Here is a 19,540-nt window from a genome sequence, read left to right on the forward strand (position 1 = left end):
GGATGTATCTTAGCAATATTAAATTTTAAACGTCTTAAAATACTATATGCAATATGACACACTTTTTATAAAGTTAAAAAAAGGAAGACTTGGAATTTTTTTTTAACTATGTATAGATACCAAGAGATTAGAAAAGCAAAACAAGAGATGAGTACAGTATTTGGGCTGATGGTTATCAGGTAGAGGATGCCAGGTGGTGAATGTAGTCAGGCCCATAGACAGTTATTATACTGGATACTTAAAATATGTATACAGGTATAATAATAAACATGGAAACCTATAAAGTGGGCCATGCTTTCACAATGATGAGGTCTCCTAAACCAAGGATCATGATTAATTCAATTCTGTGCTCCTGGAATCCAAAAAACAAAGATAAGATCTTCAACTTTGTACTATTGCTTATTTTTAGAATAATCTACTCCTTGGGGACAAGAAAAGTCATGACCTCCAGCGACCATGAAGCTACTGGAAATTTCTAGCTTCACTTTCCATTTTTAAATCATGACATAGATTTGTCTAGCATCGTTAAACTGAGACTCTAGGGTGCCTTCAAAGTCCCACTGCAACACAGACCTGCAGTAGTCCCCAAACACAGTTCAGCATTATGGACTGGGTGGATCCTGGACACAGGCGGGGCTGGCACAGGTGGAGGCACCAGTCAGTCCTGGTCCTCACTGGGTCCCCCTCCCACAGACACCTGCCTCTCTCCTCTGAGAACCCTTCCCCCCGCCCCCCCGACCTGCCACTGTCCTTAAGCTGCTTGTTCTAGGCATCTGCATGGATAAATGTCAGATTCAAAGTGGTAGATTTTAAAACTGGTATTTTTACGTAGAAGAACTGGTATTTTTATTTAGAAGGATACAACTTTTCACTTATAGCTAGAAAAAAGCTAAAATTACTGTTTTAGGTGTTGCGATTTATGATCTACCACATACTGGTTTTTTTGAATCATAAAATGTATGAGGATTTAGATTCATAACTGAATCATTAAAATGTACCCTAAATGTTAAAATGTGAGCACAAGAGTTGTGTGCCAGGTAGTAAGGCCGGAATTCAGAGAGTAGCTCTGGATTTGTCCTTAGTGAGAAAGTGCTGGGGGATTTATTCCTGGTTTCTCCCCCTGGCTTGACTCACACCCTCACCCCATTCCCACGGAATACCCGAGAGGAGTCTCAAGCAATACCGCCTATCAGCACACACAGGTCTTCACTGAGGCCCTTGTCTGTTCTTTAGTTCCACATCTACCTGTAAAATGCGTTCATGAGGCACAATGTGAAGAACTTTGTGCTACTTTGAAAAAGTGGGCAATTTAGGAAAACTGGAGCTGGCTCTAAGGAAATCAGTACACTATTTGGGTAACTTTTGATTTTGAACCTAACTCTATACTCCTTGTCCAGGTTTAGGTAGAAAGGTCAAGGTCAGGAGTCTGAAAAATTGCACCAAAACACAAAAACTCAGACCCTGTCTACTTGGCCAGAAAGCAAATGACAACCATCAGAAATGGTTATATTTGAACGGAGACCACTGGTGCTTTTCCCACGTTAGCTACTTGATGGTGGAAGAGAGTTAATGGAAATGAACGTAGAGAATTGTCCAGATGAGGGAGGGAAAACTCAAGGTCCACTTGCTCTTATTACATTGAACAAATTCTCTCTTATACTTAAAAACAATTAAGATGGTTGCCTTATAGTGGAGGATTTCCCCACATCTAGAGGGACATGCCCCAGGGAAAGCACGGAAAAGGCAGGAAACAGTCTCCAGCCTCCAGAGCCTCCATCACACCTATGTGTCCATTTCAGGATCACTGGGTTCTTGCCCAACATCTCACTCAACACCCTGTATTCTCACATACTGTTAGGTTCCTCTTTTGTCAGCAGCTTTGCTATGCATGGATTTCTTTTAGATTCATACAAATTCAACCTCATGTGAAGCTCTCTGGGTACCCATTGTTTCACTTAATTTATCTTAGAAGTTTTTGACATCCTGGGCTGGAAAGTCACCATCTTTCCCCCTTAGTCCCTGTTGAACATATTCTAGATTCACTGTCACATTGACAAGTAAACTTCCATTTCACTTATGAAGTGACGCATTTGAAAATACACATAAAAATTGTAAATATGTTTGGACCATGCATGGTTGAGATTCTTAATTGTGATGTAAATGTTATCAGACACTTAGTGCTCCATGTGAACTTGGATAAAGTTCAATGGGAAAAATGTCCAAGTGACATTCTTAAATAATAAAACATAAATGGAGCATGAGAGTATGTATTTTGAAGGAGATATAGGAGGAAAATATTCCTAGGAAGTGCTGTGACTTGCATCCAGTTTGAACTATTTTGTATTACAGAATAAGAAACGAAAAGGGAAATGTATTTTGATCCTTCACCCAAGGATCCAGTGTTTGCAGAAACATTATTTTCTATGAATGAGAAGAATACAAAATAATACTTACAAATCACTTCTGTTTCACTTTGTACAAATATGTCAAGCCCCGGCATTTGGTATTCTGTTAATATTTACCTCAGGTAGACATTCAGAATTGAAGTTCCCTTGAGGCAGATGTGTCAAATGTAAAGTGTGTAATACATTTACATGTACTACTGTGTCTTTTGTGTGCAAATGAATGCAATGCTAAAATACTTTCTAACTTCTCTTATTTTCATGTGAATGCTGTAAATGATCACATTTCAGAGTCATTATAATCCCAGCCATTATCATCTAAGAATAGAATATGAATGTAAAACAGTTTCCTGCTGGCAATGTCTAGTATCCTCAGGTAACAGAATACAGACCATGTAGAATACATACCAGTTTAGGACCCTCACCAAATCTGAGAGTTTAATGGGTCATGTTTGCAGTCTTATCATAGAGTGCTTAAATTTTCAACAGTCAATTATTTTGGGGTATTGTCTCCCCAAAACACACCTTTGTGGTGTTCAGGATCAAATGGTAAGTTAAAAAAAAAATTGAGTAGGAAGAACAGCCCAGGTGATAATAGGAGCAGACCCCCAGGTATATTTGATCCATGTGAAGCATGAACGTAGCTTCAGAAATGCCTAAAACCTTTCTGTGTGAATGCACAAGGAGAGGAAATAAAATAACTGTCTTATTTCCTAGTTTGACACAAACTAAAAAATACAAGTTTCACCAGGGAAAAGAAACATGAATTGGGAAAATAACAGTTCTTGCTGAAGTGAAATTTTCCTATACATTATTTATAAAATATTAAAGAGCAATGTAACAATAGTTCATTGATTAAAACAGGAAAAGAAGCCAGGATATTATGATTCTCTAGGAAAATCAATGCAATTATGAGAATGCTTTTTGGCCAGATGGGAGGCAAAGTATGAATTATCAACTAGGGATCCAACCAAGGGAACACAGTGACTTAAGGACAAAAAATACTGTATATGTAGCCAGATACCCTGTAAAAGTGATATAAGTTTCACTTAAAATTAAGTCATTCATTGATAGGTACAGTATCTGCTTTCCAATGAATTTTTTTTTAATGTTGTCAATGCTGCTGATGGTTTATTTAAATCATTGCCTGCTACAGTGGTACCTGGAAAGCCAGACTATATTCTTTGGGAGGAAGCTGAACAAACGATAGAACTTCTGATATCCAGTTGTCTGGGATAAACTGGGCATACACTTTTGCACACTGAAAAGACTAGCCATAGACTCTCTGGCAGTATCACTGAGTGAAGCCTGGACCTATGGAATTATCTTAATCACAAAAGAGATCAAAATAGTTATAGCAATTATTATAGTAAGGAGAGGTACTAATGGATCGATAGTAATTGGCAAAAGATAATTTATAGTAACAACAAGGGGAAAAAGAAACAATTAAGTATTTTAATTTTTCACATCTGTATCCCAAATAAAAAAGAACATTGTTGGAAATTTGGGCTCGCTCCATAGTTTGGCTATGGTTGATAATGTTGCTATAAACATCAGGGTACAGGTACCACTTGGCACCTGTATTTTTGTATCCTTTGGGTAAATACCCAGTAGTGCATGCTGGATTATAGAGAAGTTCCATTTTTAACTTTTTGAGGAACCTCCATACTGTTCTCCAGAGTGGCTGTACCAGTTTGCATTCCCACCAACAGTGAGGGGGGTTCCTCTTTCTCCACATCCTCACCAACACATGATGTTTCTTGTGTTGTTCATTTTAGCCATTCTGACTGGTGTGAGGTGGTATCTCACTATGGTTTTGATTTGTATTTCCCTGATGATGAGTGATGTTGAGCGTCGTTTCAACATTGATGTCTTCTTTGGAGAAGTGTCTATTTGTGTCTTCTACCCATTTCTTAACTAGATTATTTGTGTTTTGGTGTTGATTTTGATAAGTTCTTTATAGATTTTAGATATAACACTATCAAAATGGATAAAGAAGATGAGATACACACACATATATATATACGCACACATATATAGACACACAATGGAATATTACTCAGCCATCAGAAGATGAAATCTTGGGGCATCTGGGTGGCTCCGTGGGTTAAAACCTCTGCCTTTGGCTCAGGTCATGATCCCAGGGTCCTGGGATTGAGCCCCATATTGGGCTCTCTGCTCAGCAGGGAGCCTGCTCCTCCCCTCCCCCACTCTCTGCCTGCCTCTCTGCCTGCCTGTGATCTCTGCCTGTCAAATAAATAAATAGAATCTTAAAAAAAAAAAAAAGAAAAGAAAATGAAATCTTGCCATTTGCAACAACATGGATGAGGCTAGAGTGTATTATGCTGAGTGAAATAAGTCAGATAGGGAAAGACAAACACTATATGATTTCCCTCATATGTGGAATTTTAGAAACAAAACAGAGGAACGTATGGGAAGGGGGAAAAGAGGAAAACAAATCACAAGAGACTTTTAAAGATAAAGAACAATTGGAGGGTGATACAGAGAGATGGGAGGAGAATGGGTTAATGGGTAATGGGGATTAAGGAGGGCCCTTTGGGATGAACACTGGTTGTTATATGTAAGTGATAAATCACTGAATTCTACTCCTAAAACCAATATTGCATTTGTACATTAACTAACTAGAATTTAAATAAAAAATTGAAAAGAAAAAAAAGAATATTTTTGCAATCAGAAGTTGCCTTATTTATAATCAAGTCATCTTGGTTATAAAATAAATACAGTCACCTTGTCCCTGGGAGTCAGTGAGTCAATTTTGTGTTCTGGGAGTTTGTCAGGGATGAATCACTCTTCTTCTTCCCTTCCTACAGTGGGGCAGGATGTCTTTCACTGATCATACTTTTGAAAGGAAAGGAGGAAATCTCACTGATGAAATGCTGGAAAACGATTATGTGTAATAGCTGATTCTTACAGTAAATACAAAAGATTTTGTTGAAAAATAACTTCGGTTAAACTCTTATAGTTCTGAAATTTTTTTCTTCCTGGGCTATTTAAAAAATCAATTTATATTAAGAAGACTCTCTCCTCCTAGGCTGAGGGCATGTGCTATGGAACTGAGAGCGAAAGGAAGGTTGTACACAGTTGTTAGTGAAGCTGAGATAAGGTTTGGGAGTCCATGGGGGAATCTCTGAAGGTTTCTGTGCAAGGGCACGACACAGTTTATCTCTAGCACCATGATTTTATTATTTCATGGTTGTAAACTCCTCTAGTTGAAGATCGTTAAGAAAAACAATATTTATTGGTTGCATAGCTTGCCATTGTGCTAGATGTTTTCAGTCATTATCTCACTGATTCTTTATCTGAGAGAGAGAAGAACAATACTTACCATTTATCTTTACAGATAAAGAAGATGAAGTTTGGAGTATTAAGTGACTTATCCACTGTCACAAAGGCAAAAAGGGAGCAAAGTTCTTTCTAGCTCCTAAATATACTCTTCTCTACTCTCCCCGCCTTCTTCTTATTTTAGAAAATGTCCATGGGTCTGTTGTTGTTTAAGGTTATAACACTATGGGGCAGGCTTAGTGTCTCTATGTTAGGTCTTATTGCTCACGTACAAGGGCTGGAGAAGACTGCGGTGCTCTTTGGTAGTCTGGAGAAGTGAGTAAAAACAGTTAGAGGACAGTCCTGCCCCTTCCAGATATCTGCGGCGGCAAGAAAGAGAGATTGGGGGCTGGGGAAGAATAGCCCAGGGCAGTGGTACATGTGGTAAGTCAAGGGGCTTCTAGAGTCTTGGTTATGTAGCCTACAGCCATGAAACCTAATGTCCCTTGGTTTTCTCATTCATAAAATGGGAAAAGGAAAGTTTCCCTGCTCTCTTTGGGGTGCCATGAAGGATGAAGAAATGTATCTAGGACACAGAAAAAAAAAACAACCCAAAACTATTCTAGGTTACATATGCATGATAATTTATTTTCCATATTTCCTTTTGAAAGGTAGAATTCTTACTTCTCTTTTTCTAAATGTCCCTCTTCATGGGGTGGCAACATGAAATTGAGCCATCTCAGTTCATGGAACTACTAAAAGTTGATTTAGAAAAAAAATCACTATTAAGAGGTAAAAAGCACTTTATCGCCTTTTTATTTTTTCCATTTTTGTGACACTAATATTAATAATAATAGATTGTTTTTATATTGATACAGAGCTGCTCACAAAGAGCTACAGTACTTTGTATGTAATATCTTCTACATTATCAATTGCAGGCTAGGCTTTTCCTTGGAATTAAATGAAATTTGTTCTCTGATCCTTTCCCCCTTCTTGTCCAGCTTAAACGAAATTACAGAGAATATTTTAGAGCTGCTGGCTCCTTCACTTTGGCTGCACAGTTAGGGACTATGAAGTAGGGAGGAAATGGAAAGTTCGGCTTTGTAATGCCACCTGCTTTGGTTTTCTTTTTGACATTCCTCTGGCTATTTGGAGTCTTTTCTGGTTCCGTACAAGTTTTAGGATTATTTGTTCCAGTTCTGTGAAAAATGTCAATGGCATTTTGGTAGGGATTGCACTGAATGTGTAGATTCCTCTGGGTAGCATAGACATTTTAGTAGTATTTATTCTTCCAATCCATGAGCATGGAATGGAATGTTTTTCAATTTCTTTGTGTCTTCTTCAATTTTTTTCATGAGTATTCTGCAGTTTTCTGAGTAAGGTCCTTTGTCTCTTTGGTTAGATTTATTCCTAGGTATCTTATGTTTTTCGATGCAATTGTAAAAGGGATCAACTCCTTCATTTCTCTTTCTTCTTTCTCATTGTTAGTGTAGAGAAATGCAACCGATTTCTATGCATTGATTTTACATCCTGCCACTTTGCTGAATTCCTGTATGTGTTCTAGAGTTTTGGGGTGGAGTCCTTTGGGTTTTCCACATAGAATATGATGTCATCTGTGAAGAGTGAGAGTTTGACTTCTTTGCAGATTTGGAAGACTTTTATTTCTTTTTGTTGTCTGATTGCTGGGGCTAGGATTTCTAGTACAATGTTGAACAACAGTGATAATAGTAGACATCCCTGCCATGTTTTTGACCTTAGGAAAGCTCTCAGTTTTTCCCCATTGAGAATAACATTTGCTGTGGGTTTTTAGTATATGTATTTTATGATACTGAGGCATGTTCCCACTATCCCTACACTGTGAAAAGTTTTAATCAAGAAAGGATATATACTTTGTCAAATGCTCTTTCTGCATCTATTGAGAAGATCATATGGCTCTTGTCCTTTTGTAATGTAGTGTATCATGTTGATTGATTTGCAGATGTTGAACCACCCTTATGGCCCAGGAATAAATCCCACTTGGTCATGGTGTATAATCCTTTTAATGTACTGTTGAACCCTATTGGCTAGTATCCAGGTTAGAGTTTTGGCATCTATGTCCCTCGGGGATATTGGTCTGTAATCCCCCCCTTTTTTTTTACAGAGCTTTTATATTTGAGTTTATTCTTCATTTAACTTTCAAAACCCTACTATAGTTGAATATTAAAACAAAAACAATAGTAAGTAGTGAGCTATGATTATAGTCCTTCACTCATTCACTACTGCACATAAAATGCCAGCAGGGTTATTCACTGGCCCATTAAGAGGTCTGACACTGAACACTACCCCTGGGATGATGTTCATCATCCTCATATGCTTCCCCATTGTAATGGCACCGTCTTTCCTGATTTGGATCAAAGTCCACCAGTTCTACCTGGTCCATTTCATCAGTCTCTTCTACTTCCTTCCTCTCAGGTAGGAGTTTTTCCAGCAAAGAGAGTTTATCAGGAGACAGAAAGCCATTCTCAGGAAAATTTACCTTAAATTTGATGATGAGGCGACCCTTCTCATATGGCCTATGATAAATTGGCATGCCTTCATTTAGCACACACTTGATATCTCCATGCTTGACAATTTGACCTGGATGAGAGGTGATGACAATGGTTCGGTTGTCAAGAGTAGATATTGGCTTTTGAAAACCGCACAGTGCTTCAACCAGCTGTATGTCCATACACATGAAAAGGTCTTCTCCTCGCCAAGTAAAAACAGCATGGTCCTTCTGATCTAAAACAATGATAATATCTCCTGGTTCCAGTCCTGGTTCTTGGTCTCCCTCACCATGGAATGTTATCTTCTGGCCATCTTTCATGCCTTTGTCAATATGAACTAGAATCTTCTTCTCTCGAACTATCTTCCTTCCATTGCAGCTTTTACATCTATCTTTAGGACTAATCCGTTCCCCATGGCCCTGGCACTCCATGCACACAGACTGAATTTGCTGAACCATTCCAGGTCCTATCTGATGAATTCTTATTTGCATTTCAGTACCTCGGCAATTGGGACAACACTCAACTGCTCCTTTCTTACCACCTCAGCCTTCACATTTATCGCAAATCACATTCTTTTGCAGAGCTAGTTTTCTTGCACCATTATATAAATCTTCTAAGGTTACTGAGAGCTGATGCACAACATTTTTACCTCTCCTTTCTCTCTGCATTTTTCCTCCTCCTCCAAAAAACATATCAAAGATGTCCATGGGGGAGCCAAAACCACCACCAGTTCCACCTTCTTTAATTGCCTGTTCACTTCCTTTGTCATATAATTCCCTTTTCTTTGCATCAGAGAGTACTTCATAAGCTTGAGAAATCTGTTTAAATTTCTCTCCTTCATTTGGATTCTTATCAGGGTGGTACTTCAAAGCCAGTTTCCTGTAGGCCTTTTTCAGTTCTTCTTGGGTGGCATTGGGTTTGACCCTCAAAACATCATAATAAGTGGTTTCTTTTACCATTTTCTACAGCCAGTGAGAGGGCCGAGGCCAATGTGGGGGAGCTGGAAGGAGCGCGTTGCTGGGCGCAGCTCGGGCAGCCGCCGCTCCTCCGCGTCTCACCGAGCGTTCTGGAAAGTTCCACTGTAATTCCCTTTTTTGATGGGGTCTTTGTCTGGTTTGGAGATAAAGGTAATCCTGGTCTCATAGAAAGAGTTTGGAAGTTTCTCCTCCATTTCTATTTTTTGAAACAGCTTCAGAACAGGTATTAATTCTTTAAAGGTTTGGTAGAATTCCCCTGGGAAGCCATCCGGCCCTGGGCTCTTGTTTATTGGGAGATTTTTGATTAATGCTTTAACTTTCTTCCTGGTTATGGGTCTGTTCAGGTTTTCTCTTTCTTCCTGTTTCGGTTTTAGTAGTTTATATGTCTGTAGGAATGTACCTATTTCTTCCAGATTGCCTAAATTGTTGGCATATAATTGCTCATAATATGTTCTTGTGATTTTTTGTATTTCTTCAGTGTTGGTTGTGATCTCTTCTCTTTCATTCATGCTTTTATTTATTTGGGTCCTCTTTTTTTTTCTTTTTGATAAGCCTGGCCAGAGGTTTATCAATCTTACTAATTCTTTTATTAAAGAACCAGCTCCTAATTTTGTTGATGTGATCTGTTCTGCTGTTCTTTTGGTTTCTATTTCATTGACTTCTGCTCTAATCTTTAATAAGTCTCTTCTCTTCCTGTTTTTAAGCTTCATTTGTTGTTCTTTTTCTAGCTCCCTTAGGTGTAAGGTTAGGTTATATATTCAAGACCTTTCTTGTTTCTTGAGAAAGGCTTGCATTGATATACACTTCCCTCTTAGGACTGCCTTTGCTGCAACCCAAAGGTTTTGAACAGTTGTGTTTTCATTTTCCTTTGTTTCCATTTTAAAAAAATTCTTGTTAATTTCCCGGTTGACCCATTCATTCTTTAGTAGGATGCTCTCTAACCTCCTTGTATTTGAGTTCTTTCCAAATTTCCTCTGTGATTGAGTTCTGGTTTCAGAGCATTGCAGTCTGAGAATATGCAGAGAATGATCCCAATCTTTTGGTAACAGTTGAGACCTGATTTATGACTCAGTATAGGATCTATTCAGGAGAATGTTCCATGTGCATTCAAAAGCAATGTCTATTCTGTTGCTTTAGGATGGAAAGCTCAGAATACATCAGTAAAGTTCATCTGGTCTGGTGTGTCATTCAAAGCCCTTGTTTCCTTTTCTGCTGAGATGATCTGTCTATTGCAGTGAGTGGGGTGTTAAAGTCCCCTACTATTATTGTATTATTATTGATGTGCTTCTTTAATTTTCTTATTAATTGGTTTATATAGATGGCTGCTCCCATGTTAGGGGCATAAGTATTTACAACTGTTAGATCTTCTTGTTGCATAGGCACTTTAATTATGATATAGTATCCTTTCTCATCTTTTATTACAGTCTTTGGTTTAAAATCTAATTTGTCTGATATAAAGATTATCACCCAGCTTTCTTTTAATGTCCATTAGCATGCTAAATCCCTCACTTTCCATTCCCTCACTTTCAGTCTGGAGGGGTCTTTGGGTCTAAAATGGGTCTCTTACAGATAGCATATAGATAGGTCTTGTTTTTTTTTAATCCAATCAGATACCCTGTGTCCTTTGATTGGGGCATTTAGCTTATTTACTTTCAGAGTAACTATTGAAAGATATGAATTTAGTGCCACTGTATTACCTGTAAAGTCCTTGTTTCTGAAGATTGTCTCTGTTTCTATAGATTGTTGCTGTTTCCTTTCTGTCTGTTACTTTTGGGCTCTCTCTCTTTGCTTAAAGGATCCCCTTTACTATCACTTGCAGGGTTGGTTTGGTGACCACAAATCCCTTTATTTTCTGTTTGTCCCAGAAGCTTTTTATCTTTCCTATTTTGAATGATAGCCTAGCTGGATACAGTATTCTTGGCTGCATATTTTTTTTTTTTTTCAAAATATTCATCCAAACATTTATTGAGTAAATTATATTGTCAAAGAAACTAGTGATTAATGAAAACCCTGCTTTAAAAAGCTTACAATCTAGTAGAACAGGCATAGATATCTGATACAAAAAAGTATAAAGGCAAACACTGTTACAATGTTATAAAACAAAGCCCTGGAGGAGCAGAAAGGAAACAATTTTGACTGGAAAAAAAGAAACAAAATTCAACCAAAGCTGCAATTCACTGGCTGAATTTAGGTTATAAAATAAGCATAAAGAAAGTCACCTGCATGGCATGTTTGAAAAATGCTACATAAAATACTAAGTAGTCCACTGTGGCTAGAACACAGGATGAAGCACATCACAGAGGATCATATATGGTAACAAGTTTGGCTTTATTCTGTAGGTATTCAAGGGTAATTTCCAATTTCTGAGTTGGGAAAGTTAAGTAATGAGTGGATGATATAGTTAGATCTACAGCTGAAGTAAAAAGCTGACCGCAGAATACAGAATGATATGGAAGGGACTGAAAATATTGGCAAGGATTAGTTAAGAGACCCTATAATAATCCAACTAAGAAATAAAGTAGGGCAGAACCCCCAAATATATTTAGAAATTAACAGGTTGGAAACATCCTGAACTGAATATAGGCAAGCCAAGTAAATATCTTAAATATTTATAATTTATTAAGATTAAAGAAACACAACTAGTTTAATTATTCCTGAGTAAACTACAACCTTTAAGAGAAAACACAATCTAGACAATTAAAAACAGAATTGGAACATATTTTATAGTGACTTACCAAGGTTATTTTCATCTGTACTATTTATTTTAAAAAAGTACTGTAAAATGCAACATGGGAATACTTTAAAACATCTTATTAACTCTACCAATTATCTGCACATAATTTATGCAAAAATTTAAGGGTTTGTTTTTCTCCCATGGTCACATAACAAAGGTATCTTTAAATCAACATTTGTATTTAGCACTTATTTATATATAATACCAATTAATTTTATTAGCTTGAAAAAACTAAAGTGTGGCCAAAAATAATCACCATGAATTTACAAAATAATCAGTATACTATTTGCTACGCAGTCAACTAATATTTATTGAGCACCTCCTATTTTCCAGAACTAAAAACATGTTACTCACAGAATTCTCAAAACCCTCCAAGACAGTTAATAGTATTTTTTATAAAACAAGATGATAAAAGTATGAATCAGGCTGATAGGAACTTGCTCAATAATATTATCAGTAACATTTAATTATATTAACTGCCAATTTTAGAAGATCATTTTTTTTTTAAAGATTTTATTTATTTATTTGACAGAGAGAAATCACAAGTAGACAGAGAAGCAGGCAGAGAGAGAGGGAAGCAGCCTCCCTGCTAGGCAGAGAGCCCGATGCGGGACTCGATCCCAGGACCCGGAGATCATGACCCGAGCCGAAGGCAGCGGCTTAACCCACTGAGCCACCCAGGCGCCCCAAGATCATTATTTTTCACATTTCTGTTGTTCCTCTGCTTTCACATTTTAAAACATTCAAAGGGAGAGAGGCAGTATTTTTATTTATATCACCATCATTCCTTTCTACTTGTCTAAGAACATTACCACTTATCTATAGTTTCTTGCTTATAAATTTTAATAAAATATATATAAGTGGGCATGTATAATATCAAGTACTACTCTATCATTCTGTAATTTTAAAAATAACAAAAGCACACATTTTAAAAAACTACACATTAAATAGATAAAAGCTGATTTCTAAAATGTAGTAATATATAGATTTTTAAAAAACTAACCTCATTAAAACTTTTGGTTTACAAATTATAACCTTAAATACAGAATGTTAAGATTAAGTGACTACGTATAATGATGGTCAGCTACATATAAAGTACTGAAATAACATATTGTTTTAAGCTTCAAGTACCTCTCCCATGAACTGGGCTAATGGATGGTTATTTTAGTTAAACTGGAATAAATAATAAAAGGAGTACTTTCCTTTATTATTACAAATAACTGTAGTCAACAATCAAACATCACAGAATTCAATTTTGAGGATAATCCAACAGTAAATAACATCAAATACTAGCCAACATATAGTATTATGTATATATATATTACCTTATAAAAAAGTTGTTCTATTAAGAAAGTTATCTTAATAGAAAGAAAAGAAACTAAAGAGACGAGATTTAGTAAGTGCCCTTATTTTACAGATTACAGATTATGACTGAGGCTCAATAGTAATCTGCCCATGTGATATGCCAATGGTAGAATCAGGACGGATACCTCCATATTGTCTTTTGGGCTCCTTTCACCATATTCATGTTCTCTGATTTAAGGAATCATATTATTTATTCACTCTACTTCAATTTGGAAGATTACCAAGTAGAGAAATTTGTTCTCTACAGCCCAAGAACTCTCTAGTTTTTCTTAAAAATGAACATTACAAGAACAGGATGCAGTTGTTAACGTTAGAACACTTTCTTAGCTTAAGATGAGAACTTATACAGGAAAAAGTTCACTTTACATGTAATTTGGTTTGGCTGCAAAAGCTCATATAAGCCATAGCATTAAAACTTCTTTACACTCTATAACATAGTAACTTCATATGTTGTGAAATGGTTTTCTATAATCTTGACATTTTCTTCAGATAGCCAGTTTTCCTGTTTTAACTGCCGTATAAGAGCTTCCAAAGACTTCAATCTTCCAAGAGTTTGTTGTTCCTGTATCTCAAGAAGAGTTATTTTTGAATGTAGTTTAGAGACTTTCCGCCAGAGATGTTCCTTATTGATATCTTGTCTGCAGTAAGAATGTTCAATTTGTAAGACTTCTGTCTCATAGTCTATATCCTTATATAAGGAGCCTTCAGGGTCTAGATCTCCCATTTCCACGGTTTCTTTTTCAGTAGATACAAAAGAATTAATTGGTTTGGAATTTTCTGTGGGTACAAAAATGGTAATAACAGATTCTTTATTTGCATTTAATTCTTCAACTGTTTTAGTAATTGTGCTGAATAAGAATGGACTTTCCTGTGCTGACTTAATTTCCATGGAATTATTTGTAAAGTTTGGGTTAGCAAGATGATTTGTAGTTATTTCAAACACTTCTTGGGTTTCCAAAGATGGCTGAATATCTTCTGAATTTGAAGTTGTCAAAGTAATAGTTGTAGAATTTAGATTCTCAAAAGATGTGTGAAAACCACCTATATCTATGTCTTGGGTAACTGATGTTTCCAAGGTAGATACTGGTTTTTTAATATCTTGTTTAACCAGATTAAGAGTTAATATGTTATTTTGTATACCTTCTGGTTTTGGAGCTGGTAGCTTCACCAAAGTAGATGAATTAAGTAATTCTGTGTGTTCAGGGAGAATATCTGTATTAACCGTATTTTTCTTTAGCTCATTTGATGCAAATGATTCTTGTGACTTGGCTTTTAGGCATACTTCTTTCTCATCATCTAATTTTTTCTTCTGAGATTTTTTTTTTGAAGAGTCTTTTTCCTGATTGTCTTCAGGCAAAGAAAATATTGTTGGAATTGCAGTTTGTTTCAAATATCGAATACCCCATCTGACGTCAAGAGAGTCAGGAGTAAAATGGTCACTACACAGGAACTGGTATTTACTGGGTACCCATGAATCTCGTTTCATATTCTTTAACCATTTTTCAAGTCTTTCTTTGTCATGTAGAGGAAACGGATAAAAACTCAGCTTCCGGTCTTTGCTGTTTCGTCCCCGACGGTTCTTACAGCAAATCGCTGCGCAATACCGAGGCATCGCGCGGGTGGGGCCCCCCAAATCAGGGCCTGCGACAGGGCCCGGGAACCTCCTCGCCAAGATATAGGAGAAAATCCGGCTGCATATTTTTTTCATTTAGCAAGTTGAATATATCATGCTAGTCCCCTCTGGTGTGCCAGGTCTTTGAGGATAGGTATGCTACCAACAAAATGTTTCTACCTTTGTTGGTTATGACATTTTTGTCCCTGAGCTGCTTTCAGGATTTTCTCTCTGTCTCTGAGATTTGCAAGTTTCACTATTACATATCATGGTGTTGACCTATTTTTATTGATTTTTAAATGGGGTTCTCTATACCTCTTGGACTTGAATGCCTGTTTCCTTCCCCAGATTAGGAAATTTTCTGCTATAATTTGTGTAAATATACCTTCTGTCCCCCCCTCCACTCTCTTTCCTCTTCTTCTGGGATCCCAATTATTCACGTGTCGTTTCATTTTATGATATCACTTATCTCTCAGATTCTCCCCTTGTGATATAGTAATTGTTTATCTCTCTTTTTCTCAGCTTTTTTATTCTCCATCATTTTGTCTTCTATATCACTAATTCTCTCTTCAGCTCATTTATCCTAACAGTTAGAGCCTCCATTTTTTATTGCATCTCATTAATAAACTTTTTGATTCTGACTTGATTATAGTTCTTTTATTTCTCCAGAAAGGGATTCTCTAGGGTCTTGTATGCTTTTTTTCAAGCTCAACTAATATCTTTATAGTCATTATTCTGAACTCTAGTTCTTGACATCTTATTTATATCCATACTGATTAAGTACCTGGTAGTCAATACTGCCTCTTGTTCTCTTTTTTGAGGTGATTTTTTCATCTTGTATTTCCTCCAGAAAGTGGTCACTTTTCTATTTGTAGAGTTGCAGCTATTTTTTTCTTAGATATCTGGTTGAGTTTGTTTGTGTTCAGAATGACTTAATAGCTATCTAGCTGATTCTTGGGACCAGATGAAACTAAGGTCTCCTATACCTCCACCATCTTTGATTATTCTGTAGACAATGTATTTATTATTAGCACATTCTCAATTTCCTCCTTTCTTTCCTCCCTTCCTTTTTCTTCCTCCCTTCCACTTTCTCCTTTCCTTCCTCCCTCTTTTCTGCCCTTCCTCCATTCCTCCCTCCATCCTTCCAGTATTCTTTCCCCTGATGAGGGTCCTTTTCTCCTTTCCTGCACTTCTTTTTCCTTTCCTATTTCTGTCTCTTTCTTCCTCTTGTCCTTCCTTCCCTAGGACACAAAGGGAGCAAGACCCAATCCTGCCCCCACAGAGTGTACCTTCAAATGGAGAAGATTCTCCTTTACAACCTTGTTTGTGTAACTTTCATAAAATAATCATGATATGTACACACCTCTTATCTTCACACCAGAGTTTGAAAGCCATCTCTAGCCATATACTTACAGCTATGGAAAACCGCTGAATGTTTTCATCCTCACAGTCTTGGATGACCTTATTTAGTTGATGGTTGTCATGGGACTCCCCATCGGTTACAATTACCATGACTTTTTTAACTCCCCTTCTGGCACCCCGAGCTTCAGTGAAAGCCTCCTTCCTGAAGTGAACACAGAGGAAAGAGAAGCAAATAAAACACCATCCCGAGGTTAGGCAAATGGTAAATGAAAGAAAACACTGACAACTCTAGTTAGAACAGTGCTGTCCCTCCAAGATCAACATTCACAACCATTATTCAAGCTGGGAGGCATGATGATTGTTATTTGTAATAGTTTTAGATTTCTCCCAGATGATGAAGAGGTCACCATTTTACTAATCATCACATATCCCATATACAAAGGGCAGCAGTATTTCATTCTTTGGAAACTTCTCAGGGAAGGTATGACTAGAGTACACATCAGATCTGGAGAAGTTCAGATCTTAAATACTTGCTCAGCCACTCTTTTCTCTATAAACACTCATCTTTTATTCTGCTTTTGGCAGAAGTTTTTGCTTTGTCTTCACTTCCACCACATCTACTCTGATGTTTATAGAACAATATGGAAATCCTCTGTGCTGAGTTGACAAGATGGGAGAAAAAAGAATTTTGTATGGCTGTGAATGCTTGAGAGTTTTCTTGGATATGGAGGAAAATTGGACATAGCAATAAAAGACTGCTGATGGCTGTGGTCTGAGTCAGTGATAGAGGAGGGCTGTGGGGCACAAGAGTGGATGGAGTACCTATGAAAGTTGTGGTCTGAACTAGGTTTTAGGACACTGGTTGCTGGGTGTGGGGTGGAAGAAAGTGGAACAAAAAGAAAATGAAAATGCTATAACCTAACTGCAAAAACAGAATTTTTTATTTAATTCAAAAAGCATTTATGGAAAGAGATGGAAGAGAAGTGAAATTAACAATTTTTGTTGTCTTGTGCTTCTACACACACACACACACACACACACACACGGGCATATTTTTTTCTATTTTCTTTTACTCACTCACATTCCTTTCTGGAGTCAAGTATACTTTACTTAGGAATGAAATAATGAAAAGATTTCATATAATATTTTTTAGATCTTTGTGTAAAATGCAGCAATCATTATGCTGAATGATCCCTTTCAATATTTTTCCTTGGTCATGAGGACAAACAGCTGCAGTTTTTGATATGCCCCAAAAACACTTCTCTTAAACTAACCTTCCAAAGGGTTTGCACAATATACATTAGTTTTACTGTAGATACACAGTAAATATACACAATAGTAGGTAATTTGTGAGCAGGCTAAAAGATCTTGGTGATGTGGGCAAAGGGATTTTATCTCTGGTTATTTTCCTTTGAAAGGCTTGAATGTAAATGTGAGAAGTTGTTAACAATTGTTGATTTGTTTGGTCAATACATAGGATTTTGTTATACTATTTTTTACATTTTTAAATTTTTGTTATAATTTTCAAAATAAAGAAGCTATTTTTAAAAAAGTAGGCCATTAGGGAAATACATATCTCTGCCCTCTACACTATAAAGATAGATTTTCTGACCTCTTTATATGTACAAACAAAGGTGAAAACAGATGTTAAAGTCCAGTCTTTAAATGAAATCCAGATATGGATATCATATAAGATTCAATCCTTTTTGCAGTCCTAACTCCTTAGAGGATCATCAAAACTTCCTAATTCTCTTAAAGATCCAGGCCATTACTGAAGGAACCTCAACCAGTGGAGATAATTAAAAGACATTTCTTAAAGAAAACCTGGTAGATCTAAGCAAGGGTTGGTTTTATATAACGTAAGAGTAGCCACTGGCAGAACTCCTGCGTACACTCTCTCTGTTTCAAATATCTTCAGCAAATTGCCATTTACCCCCCAATACTAACACCCAATGAAAATAGAAGTTAAGCATTCTAACAAATTAAAAATACTGTTTGTAACTGGCCCTGCCAAAAGAACAATTAAAAATATGCTTCAATGTGAAAAACTAATATACAAGAAAGATACTTAGTAATACCATTATAGAGTTTTATTTATATAGAAAACTCAATAAACTATGTGTCCTACAGCTAGACCCTTTGTGAAACATGTAGGCAAAAACCATATAGGGTCATGGTATTTAGAGTGTATTTATGCAGAAGCAAAGCAGCCAGAATATTTCTTCAGTTAGTTTTCAAAGATGAATATTCATTCTTAAGTGGTTGCCTTTGGAAAATACACAGCTCCCTACAGGCTCAGAGCTTTTAAAGAACACTTTGATTTACTTTGAATGTGCAGTCACATTTAGTCAATTATTTAAGAGGGTGCATTTAGTACACCTCAACATGTGCACTCTTCGTGCATGCAAACTGGTGATCCTACAGGCAGGTAAATGTAAAATTACCCCATCTGTTTGTGGTTATTTTCTCTTGAGCTCCATGTAAGTAGAACCACATGCTTCTTTAACACTTACCAGTTCAATGCTGCATGTAAAATTTTAAATTTTTGAATATCCAACTCATTCTTTAGAATATCCATATTAACTATTTTAACCCCCTTAAAATACTGATCTTAGCAGGCAGGTGAAATGAAAGTGTGGCTAATTAGCTCTTTAAAACCAGAAGAGAGTCCAAAAGTTGAAGACACTTAACAGAAGGATCCTTAATATTAGTCAAACTTTATTAGATTTCCTGTGATTTTGGTATTGTTTAGTTTTTGTTCAGAACCTTACTAGCTTTAAGGGCAAATCAGGAAAAAAAATAGCAAGAGATGAAAGAGTTGAATGCAGTTGGCAAAAATACAGAAAAAAATGTTTTACATTGTAATCGAAGTAGAGTTCTGTAGCTTCTCACAGAATGAAGTTCAACCAGAGTGGACATGTGCTTTCCATGGACGGTAGGAGGAAGAAAGGGATGTAAAGTAGAGGGGATTTGGAGAAAGGAAGAAAGTGTGCATGAATGATGAAGTTCTTACAACTCCTTTTAATCTTTGCACTGAAAATATTGTCAATTACAGGAATATTGAACTTGACCTCTTAAAAACTGTTACTTGAGAGTTCAATAGCCCTAAACCAGGTACTGTAAAATTATGGACATATTAGGACATAAATACTGTGGAGTAGAAGTGGATGAATATTATCCTTTTTTAAAAAAATGAGATTCCTAGAAACTGTAAACAAAGAACAAAGGGAAAAGATATTCACTAATATTATGTCTTAGTACCCAAGAACATGATGCAGCAG

General features: G+C 36.6%; 2 protein-coding genes and 1 pseudogene across 4 annotated transcripts in view; all 3 read right to left on the reverse strand.

The window, feature by feature from the left end:
- Window positions 1-19,540, reverse strand: part of ITGA1 (integrin subunit alpha 1) — a 177,742-nt gene that overhangs the window by 66,100 nt on the left and 92,102 nt on the right. For both annotated transcript variants that reach the window (XR_014309618.1, XM_082723222.1), the window contains exon 8: window positions 16,311-16,461. Coding sequence is in view for 1 of the 2 variants with exons in the window: in XM_082723222.1 (XP_082579348.1) it covers window positions 16,311-16,461 (151 nt within the window). In the remaining variant the exon portion in view is untranslated. The remainder of the gene's footprint in view (window positions 1-16,310; window positions 16,462-19,540) is intronic.
- LOC309861614 (dnaJ homolog subfamily A member 1 pseudogene) lies at window positions 7,981-9,183 on the reverse strand (annotated as a pseudogene). The gene has a single exon. The product of its transcript is annotated as a dnaJ homolog subfamily A member 1 pseudogene (transcript).
- Window positions 12,326-14,968, reverse strand: LOC309861615 (THAP domain-containing protein 5-like). Its single transcript, XM_082724649.1, has one exon. It carries the CDS (start codon window positions 14,895-14,897, stop codon window positions 13,713-13,715), a length of 1,185 nt encoding a protein of 394 aa, XP_082580775.1. The 5' UTR covers window positions 14,898-14,968; the 3' UTR covers window positions 12,326-13,712.

The sequence above is a fragment of the Mustela nivalis genome (genome assembly GCF_964662115.1).
Source record: "Mustela nivalis genome assembly, chromosome: 3".
In the NCBI taxonomy this organism is placed as follows: Eukaryota; Metazoa; Chordata; class Mammalia; order Carnivora; family Mustelidae; genus Mustela; species Mustela nivalis.

Coding starts and splice junctions, on each gene's coding strand:
- LOC309861615 (XM_082724649.1), bottom strand. CDS start 14,897: ATGCCTCGGTATTGCGCAGCGATTTGCTGTAAGAACCGTCGGGGACGA.